The sequence below is a fragment of the Marmota marmota genome, unplaced genomic scaffold (assembly GCF_001458135.2).
Source record: "Marmota marmota marmota unplaced genomic scaffold, marMar, whole genome shotgun sequence".
Lineage (NCBI taxonomy): Eukaryota > Metazoa > Chordata > Mammalia > Rodentia > Sciuridae > Marmota > Marmota marmota.
This window is the reverse complement of record NW_026000082.1, coordinates 23,459,577-23,469,296: the sequence shown is the minus strand read 5'-3', so window position 1 is coordinate 23,469,296 and position 9,720 is coordinate 23,459,577. Positions and strand designations below refer to the sequence as shown.

The window sequence follows — 9,720 nt, the reverse complement described above, 5'->3', positions numbered from 1 at the left end:
CAGCGAATTTTGCTTGCCCTCCGGTAGCCACGCCCCCGGTAGCTGGTGCAAGAGACCTCAGTTGTCAGCACTGGTGGGAGCGGTAGCCAGGAGTTCTGCGCCGCGGGTCCCGCGCCACTCCTGATTCCCTCGGTCTGGCTATCATGCTCACGGGAGAGTTGGGAGGGGCCCTTAAGGTTTCCCCGCTGTGTGGAGAGGGAAGGCTAGGGGGTTACACACCTGTCGCTGACGGTTTCAATGGAGTTATCTCCTCCGCCGCATTCTGGTGACGTCAGTTCTCTGCCATGGTGGCATCCCATGCAAATGGCGACAGTTCGTTCCCTTTGCCAGGTGACCAATGCAACGGGTGGGTCCTGACTGGCTCTCCCAAGCCCCGTTTCAATCCTGTGGCCACTGCCTATGAAGGCTTGGTTGGCATTAACCTCTGTAGATTCAGAAGGGCCGACCAGTTGTTTCAGCGGGATCGTTTAGTGCTGAGTCACAGCAGTTTGTCTGCGAGAAGCAGGCGAACGGGAGCTTGAATTCAGCCGATCCGGGCTTGGTGTGTGTTCTGAGAGGCCCAGACTGTTCGCCCCAGATCCATGTCAGCTCAGCATTGCCTAGTGATCCTGAGCAAACAGCATTTAGATGGTTTACGACTCCCTATGCCCGCGCAGCTGAAGAGGTCAGAGCCTTGATCTCTCTGCACCCGCCGCCATGTTGGATCTCCATGGGTCCATTTCTTGACTCTAAATTCTAGTCCAAAAATTTATATGTCTCTCTTTATGTCCAAACCACAATGTCTTGAGAACTGCAGCCTTGTAGTAAGTTTTGAAATCAGGAAATATGAGTTCTCCACTTGTTTCCCCTCTTCAAGACTGTTTGGCTATTCTGGGTCTCCTGTATTTCTACTTGAATTTTAGGATCAATTTGTCAATTTGTGCCCACCCCGCTGCAAAAAAAGCACCTGTGATTATGACAGAATCTATAAATCAATCTGGGGAGAATTGTTGTCAGCTATGTGATTTACAAGTATATTCTCCTAGACTGTGACCTGTATTTTTAATTCTCTTACAAGTGTCTTTTTGGAGATCAGAAGTCTTTAATTCTGAAAAAGTCCACTCCATGAATTTTTAATTTTTTTTATGGATTATACCTTTAGAAAGGTGCCTTCTAAAGCTCTCTCTATGTAAGTTTTGCATATTTGTTAGTTCTCCTCCTTCCCTCCTTGGCTACTATTATAAATGGTAGTTTTTCTTCTGTTATATATTCTATTGGATTATTTTAAACAATAGAGTAGAATGCTGGCTTTATCTTTGAGATATAATTTTTTAAAGCTAAGAATGTATTATTATCCAATTCCCAGTTTTTTTTAGTACATTCTTTAGCTCAGTAGTGTGATGATGCTTTTCTGCCAAACTATTTTCCAAAGTAGGTAAACCATTTTACATTTTCATTAGCAGTACATGAAAATTCCATTTGCTTCACAACCTTTCCACTATTTGCCATTTAAATAAACCCATAGGGATAGTATATTAATCACTTTTATTTTCATTTCCCTAATAAAATAATGGAATTGAGCATTTCTATTCATGTGCTTATTTGCCCTCTAAATATTTTCTTTTGTGTTTGTCCTAATCTTTTAATCCCATTTATTTCTTCTTCTGAACTATGTGCTTTGGTAAGATAATACTGAATAGAAGTAGCAAAATTAGACAGCCTTGTCTTGATCTTAAGGTAAAAACATTTAATCCTTTTCATTAAGTCTGATGTCATTTGTAGATTGTTCATAAATGCCCTTTAACTTAGGAAATTCCCTTCTGTTTCTAGTTTGTTGAGAATTTTTATTAGTAACTGACATTGGATTTTTGTCTAAAGCTTTTAATGCATCTATTGAAATGACTATACATTTTCTTCTTCCTTAGTGTGTTCATATGACAAATTACATTGATTTTTGAAAATTAAACCAACCTTGTATTCCTAGGATCCCACTTGGTCATGATGAGTTATTATTTTTATATACTGTTATATTCTTTTTCCTAAAATTTTGTTTAGGATTTTTGCTTGTATTCATGGGATATTGCTGTATAGTTTTCTTTCCATGCTATTTTATGGTTTGGGCAGCAGAAATGTTCATCTCATAGAGTTGAAGGTATCCCCTTGCCATAAATCTTCTGAGACAGTCTGTGTAGACTTTGTAATATTTTTCCTTAAATATTTGAAACAAGTCACCAGAGAAGTCACTGAGGCCTGGAATCTTCTTTGTGAGAAAGCCTTTAACCACAAATTCAATTTCTATAGCAGAAATTCAGGTTTTCTATGATCTTGACTGAGGTTTGGTAATTTGTGTCATTCATGGAAATTATCCATTTCACTTTAGCTATTAATTTAAAGGCATAATTTGTTTTGAATACCTTTAACTTCACAGCAATATAACTTCTCTAATTTCAGATAATAATTATTTGCATCATCTTTCCTTTACTCTTGGTAACTCTGGCTAGAGGTTTATCAGTGTTATTAATCTTTGCAAAGCACCAGCTTTGGTTTTGATGATTTTATTATTTAAAAAATGTTCTGTATTTTCTTGATTTATACTCTAATATTTAATGTTTCCTGTCCTTTGCTTACTTCAGAGTTAACTTGCTCTTTTTTATTTTTCAAATAAAAGAACTCGGTGCTATAAAATTTCCCAAGTACTGCTTTAGTAGCATTCCACAAATTCTGAAATGTTCTGTTTTCATTTTCATTCATTTAAAATACTTTCTAATGTACCTTTTGTCTTCTCAGCACTCATAAGGTATTCAGAAATGTGTTATTTAGGGTCCAAATGTTTGGAGATTTTCCACGTAATTTTCTGCTTTGGCTTTAAAAAAAATTAATCCAACTATAATCATAGAACATACTTTGTACTGCTTAAATCCTTTAACATTTCTCAAGCTTTATTTTATGGCTCATAATATGGCCTAATTTGATAAAGGATCTGCATGCACTTGACAATTAAGTGTGCTATATTAATGTTGAAGAGTATGTGAGTCAACTGGGTCAAATTAATCAATAGTAATGTTCAAAATTACTATATGCTCACTTTTTTGTCAACTTGTTCTTTTATTATAGAAAGAGTATTAAAAGTCTAAGTATAGATATGTTTTGGATTTATCTATTTCTCCTTATATTCCATCAATTTTTGCTTCGTGTAAGTAGTGTAAGACCCCTTTATCACTATGAAATTACCTTCTTTGTCTTGGTAATATTTTCTCTGAAATATACTTTGAGATTAATATACTCATTTCAGCTATATTATGGTCATACATTATGGCTAATATCAGCATGATATATCATCTTTCATCCTTTTACTTTTAACCTGTTGTCTTTATATTTGAAGTATAATTTTTCTTGAAGGCAGTATACAAATAAATTGTCAATGTGCCAATCTTAGCCTTTTAATGGAAAGTTTAGACCTTTTATATTTCATTTGATTCCTGATAAGTCTGGGCTCAAATATACTATATTGCTATTTGTTTTAAATTATTTTATTATTTTTTCTAGGGTTTATAGTAAATATCTTTATATAGGTTATCTTTAAGTAATATTATACTTATTTTATATATTAGAACCTTATGGTATATCTACACTTAGATTTCTCCTTTCCTGCCCTTATACTATTGCTACATACATTTTACACATATATGTAATCCCCAAAATAAATAGTTATAATTGTTTACACACCAAATACATTTTATAGACATTTAAATATTAAGAAAAAATATTTACTTTTTTTTTTGGTACCGGGGATTGAATTCAGGGGCACTCATCTGCTAAGCCACATCCCCAGCCCTATTTTGTATTTTATTTAGAGACAGGGTCTCTCTGAGTTGCTTAATGCTTTATTTTTGCTGAGGCTAGCTTTGAACTCGTGATCCTCATGCCCCAGCCTCCTGAGCTGTTGAGATTACAGGCATGTACTAACCACACCTGGCTATTTATTATTGTTATTATAATTTCCAGTGACCTTCATTCCTTTGCATAGATCTGTTATTCCATCTGGTACGACTTTCCTTTTGGATTTTTCCTTTAACATTTCTGGTAATGTGAGTCTGCTAGTGATTAATTTTTTTCAGCTTTTGTTTATCTGAAAATATCTTCTTCTTTTTCTTTTTTTTGCTGGGCATAGTATTCTAGGTTGATGGTGCTTCCTCCAGTATTTTGAGAATGCTACTCAACTTTGTTCTTGCTTGCATTATTTCTAACAAGAAATTCAATGTCATCCTTATATTAGTTATATGGAAAATGTCTTTTTTCTCTGGATGCTTTTAGGTCTTCCATATCAATGACTTTGTATAATGTAATTATGACATGCTTTCGTGTAGTTTTTTTTTTTTCTTGTTTCTTATTTTTGGGATTCATTGAGCTTCTTGAATTTGTACAATTACAATTTTCCTCATTTTTTGAAAAATACTTTCTTCTTTAGAAACTCCAATTACATGTCTATTTGGCCTCTTGAAGTTATCCCACCATTCACTAGTCTTTCTTTTTGTTTCTCCATTTTATTTTTGCATTTCAGTTTGGATTATTTCAAATTTACTAATCTTTCTTCTGCCATTAATATTACCCAGTATATTTTTTCCTTCACAAAGAGCAGTATAATTAAAGTCTTTTTTTATATCTTCTATTTTTCTGCTTAAATTATGTATGTCAATAAATTAGAATAATTAGTGTGTTTTCTATTCTATGATCGGTGTAGGTCCTGAGTTAGTTCCAATCAATTGATTATTCTCTTTAATATTGATTGCACATTCCTGCCTCTTTGCATGCCTTGTAATCTATGAATGGATGCCAGGTATTGTAATGGATATTTTTGCATTTCTTTAAATTTGCTTGTGCTTTGTTCCCAGATGCTGCTACATGAGAATAACTTAATCCTTTTGAGTGTTAATTTTATAATTTATTAGGCAAGTCTGCAACAGTGCTCAGGCTATGGCTCATTATCAACACAATTGCTACTAAGCAAGATTTCCTGGGCATTCTAACTCAATACCCAATGAATTAAGAAATTTTTTTCCAGTAGAGTAGATGGAATCAGAAATGATTCCAGGGCTGGGGCTGTAGCTCATTGGTAAAGCGTCTGCCTCGAACTTGTAAGGCACTGGACAACACCACAGATAAATAAATAAAGATATTGTGTCCAACTACAACTAAAAAAAAATATTAAAAAAAGAGAAATGATTCCAAGTCCTGTTAGGCTCTATTCCTTCTAATTCTGTCAGATAGGTTTTCCTTTGACTTTGAGTAGTTTCCTCATATATATGTACTGGACAGTAGAACTTTCCTGAGTAGTTGAAAAGGACTCTCTGTAGATTTTTGTAGTTTTCTTCCTGTGAAGTTCTCTCTTCTTGGGTACTTTGATCTGCAAATTCTAGACAATTTGCTGTTCCTTCACTCCCAGTTCCATCTCCTCAAATTAAGAAATCTGCTGTATCAACCTGGGCTCCTCTTCTTGAGCCATGATCTGGAAACTCTCTTAACACAGTAAGCTGGGATATCACACAGGGCTCAATTCATGTGTTGTCCATCTCTCAAAGATCACTGTTTATTGCCCTTTCTTCAGTGACTTGAAAACTATTGTTTACAATATGACTTTAAGAAAATGTTTCAGGTAAAAATAAGAATTCAGCCCCTATTATTTTAAATAAGCAGGTCCTAAATTTATATTTTCACTTAGAAAATAAAACTCAAATTTAAAAGTGAAATGTTGACAGAGGAAAATAACCATTGAGTGCTAAAGAAAGACAGACGTAAATAACTTCCTGATGTTAAGATCTGTTTAGCATAAGTACACCTTTTCATCTATCAACTTTATCCATACTGACACACTCAACATCACATGTGCGCTTTCTCCAGCATTTAATTCTATGGCGGAAGCTCTGGATGACCTCTTATCAGTTCCCGAATGTTTCCCAGTGGGACTCGGTGTCAACATTCTTAAAGGAAGATAAGATTGTGACAAAGTTATTGAGTACAGAGAAAGGAATACTGGTCCTCTTTCAAGAACTGTCTAAGGGCTGTAAGTCTCCTTCTTATCTTTCTGAATTGAAAGCTACAGTAAAAAATAACAAATTTTTTCAGTAACACAGAATGTCCTCAAGGAGGTGAAGAAGAAGGAAAGGGTGTTACTTGGGATGAAGTTGGGGAAAATGTCTACTGCTAAAACTCATAGTGACCAAATTTTACTTCTTGAGTTGTGGTCCTCCCATACTAGTTTACTCTGGGGACCTCAGGTGAACGGTCAAAGGGCTTCTGCCTCGAGTTTTGTTTATTTAGGAACCAGAAAAGAAAAACAAAAGCAAACTACCTGCCTCCCACCTACTAATGATGTTGAGAATTAATTACCTGCTTGAAGCAATGGACAGGCGCTGGGACTGAACATGTTTCTTTTAGGTATTTGTCCCAGGTAAAATGACCTGTAAAGGAAATAGAAATCTCTATCACAGTCAACTTCCTAAAAAATGCTTTTGGGATATAATCTATGCTAAACATTAAGCCACTTGCAGACTTCATTTGAGCATAAAGAATTTTTTTTTTCCTGTTTGGGCTACAAGGAGTATTAGGGAGAAGGATTTAGTTGACATGAATGGATCATTTATTAGATTAATGTTTTAATAAAATCATGGTTTCAAGATGACCCAAAGTGTTCTCCATGTTAGTCTCTAAAGTAATCCAAAATTCCAAAGCAAGATATACAACTATCTTAAAGAAGTGCCCAGGAAGCTCATGGAAAACAGAACAGAAGAAACAGAAAGGGAGTGGGGAGATTCCTTCTGAACAATCTGATTCCTGCAGTGGCCCTTTATTACAGCCAATGACAGATTTTAACACCCAATGTGGTTGGATTCTACCTTCTTGGCTTAGAAAGAATATGAAAGAAAGGCATCTGGAGACATGAGGTGAAAGGATTTGAGGGGAGGGGAAGCCAGAGGAGTGAGATGATACTTGAGTCCTCACTCTTTAAACTGGCTTTCTCTCACCTATCCCTATCCCACTCCCATCCCAGTCACAGCTGTATTGCTTTGAGGTACAAAATGACAAAGGTCTGGTAATCTAGAGAAAGTAGGACCTGGGAAGCATTTATGATGACAGTAAATAAGAATATGTCTTTCAAAGTTTAAAGAACACTATCCTAGAGAAATAATCTTTAAGGTGACATCATGCTGGGGTCAGAAAAACATGGTAAGGGACAGGCTATTAAATACAGATTTCACTGGACCAAAAAAGATTACCAAGTTATTTATTTAAAGGTTAAACCAATTACCAATCTCCTCCTAATACCCACCTAGAGGTGACCCCATGATGGAGCAGGGAAGGTCCCAGAGACTCTCACAAGCTAAAACACTGTAGCAAACCAGCATTTCTTGAAGTTTCCTCTGTAGTGGAGCAGCACAGGGCCCCTTTGGGCCATGCAAAAAGCACTAGATGCTGGGAATAAAAACGAGTCACTGAATGATGAAAACTAAAGCATGCCAAAGAAGATGCCAAGACTTTACACTCTATTGATTTTATAGCTTCTGTTTAAAATTGGTTCCTTTCCCACCATCATCCTTAACTAAGCCAAATAGATTTGGCCAGAAATCAGTCAGTTCTGAAACATTTCATGAATTAGTCAATGATTAATCATCATGACCAGACATAGTCCATGGGTAAATAAGTTGATATTTCCTGAAGTTAAGATTTAAAGAGGTTATCAGAATTTAATAAAGAATTTGCTCTTAGCTGAGAGGGTCCTAGATCAAGAACTGAATACATGTCATAACTGTTCACTATTAGAAAAAGAAATCATACAAATAATTATTCTATCCTTATAAATTAAAAATTAAATTAAATAGTATGTGTTGAATTTCACTGAATTGAAACTCTTAAGCTCTTTTATTTAGAGCAGCATGTCCAATATAACTTTCTGTGCTGAGAGAAATGTTCTGTATCTGTGCTGTCTAGTAAATTAGCAATAGATACATGTAACTTCTGAACAGTTAAAATGTAGTTACTATGGGTAAGAAACTGAGTTTTAAATTTTATTTGATTTTAAATAATTTTAATTTAAATACCTATATGTGGCTAAGAGCTAATGAACTGGGCAACACATGCCTAGATTTTTGATGAATTCTGGTTAATTGCTTATATTGGCTTAAATTCTGACTAGAAGAACCCAAGAGACTTTCGTTTTAAGAATTACCACATCATTAGTGATACCACAATAATTAGAATATTAATTATAGTTCTCTATTACCGATAGCACATGGAATCAATTCTTGTGCTATCGGTATACAAGCCAGAAACCTCAGACATTACACCACTTTGAAAACACCCTATTAGAAACTAAATGAAAAAGAATCTCTTTATTAAAAGCAGTCTATCCACTATGATGATTGATGGCTTAAACCATACCTAGACTGATATTTTTCTTATACTTGACTTCTCAAGCTTAGTCCCTTAGTCAGATGTTATGGTTTAGATATTAAGTGTCTCCCCAAATCTCATGTGTTGAAACAATGCGAAGAAAGTACAGAGGTGAAAAGATTGGCTTATGAGAGCCTTAACCTAATCAATGCATTAATCCACTTGAATGGATTAACTGGGTGATAATTGTAGCTGGAGGCAGTAGGTCACTGGGGGCTTGTATTTAGGGTTTATATTTTGTCTGTGGTAAAGGAAGCTCTCTTTCTGCTTCTTGGTGTTCATGTCCTGAACTGCCTTCCTCCACCATACTCGTCTGCCACGATATTTTGCCTCATCTTGGGCCCAGAACAATGGAGTTGGCCATCTGTGGACTGAGAGCTCTGAAACCATGGGTCCCAAACAAAAATTTTCCTCCTTTAATTATTCTGGTCAGGTCTTTTGGTCACAGAGGCAAGAAAGCTAAGTAAAACATCAGGTAAACTGCAAATTAAGATAGTTCTTATTAACTCAATAAGAATACTTGAAAACACTTACTACCAATGCCTACCACAAATATTTGCAAGCACTATATTATAGACAGCAAGATATAAACCAGGAGTTGGTGAAAACAAAATAATAAAAATTTTATGCTTTGCAGGTCATATAATCTATGTCACAACTACTATGCTATTGTGTGCAATAGTAGCCATAAGCAATATGTAAATGAATGAGCATGGCTATGTTCTATTAAAACTTTACTGACAAAAATAGGCAGTGGGCTGGATTTGGCCCCAAACAATAGTTTGCTAATCCATGGTCTAAACAATTGATACCAAAACCATAATCATAGATTTTTTTCACTCACTTGAACAAAGTTCAGGACCCTGTCTTCAGAAGTTCTCAATGAATAGGGTTCAAGTGTGGCATGAGAACTTGTATTTTGAAAGGCTCATTAGGTAATTCTAATTAAAACCTGTGTATAGAAACTATTGGTGTAGCTGAAAGAATGTGATATTTGAAGTCAGAAGATGTTGGTTTAAGTCTTGTTTCTATAGCTAACAATCTTGGGGGAAATTACTTAATCCTTCCACACCTCACTTTACTTATCTGAAAAACAAAGATAATACCTATCTCGTATGATTGTACATACATTTTTCACTTAATAATATTTAAATTCCTTCCAAGTACAAAGAACAGTGTTAAATCTTATGGGAACAAGATGGATAAAGTTCCTAAATTTATAGAGCTTTCAGCCGAGAGATAAGCAGATATAGTAAAAAAGTAATAACAAATATTCTGTTACAATTAAGACAA

General features: G+C 35.2%; 1 protein-coding gene across 25 annotated transcripts in view; it reads right to left on the bottom strand.

Moving 5' to 3' along the window:
• The window catches only part of LOC107141895 (Scm polycomb group protein homolog 1), a 158,934-nt gene that overhangs the window by 123,498 nt on the left and 25,716 nt on the right, over positions 1 to 9,720 (bottom strand). For 17 of the 25 annotated variants that reach the window (XM_048815650.1, XM_048815647.1, XM_048815635.1 and 14 more), the window contains one exon: positions 6,367 to 6,437. The exons of 3 other annotated variants lie outside the window; for them this stretch is intronic. In XM_048815650.1, the coding sequence (XP_048671607.1) occupies positions 6,367 to 6,437 (71 nt within the window). Of the gene's footprint in view, positions 1 to 6,366; positions 6,438 to 7,306; positions 7,450 to 9,720 lie in introns of all 25 variants that reach the window. 5 more of the 25 variants (XM_048815639.1, XM_048815640.1, XM_015485184.2 and 2 more) reach the window with 1 other exon arrangement.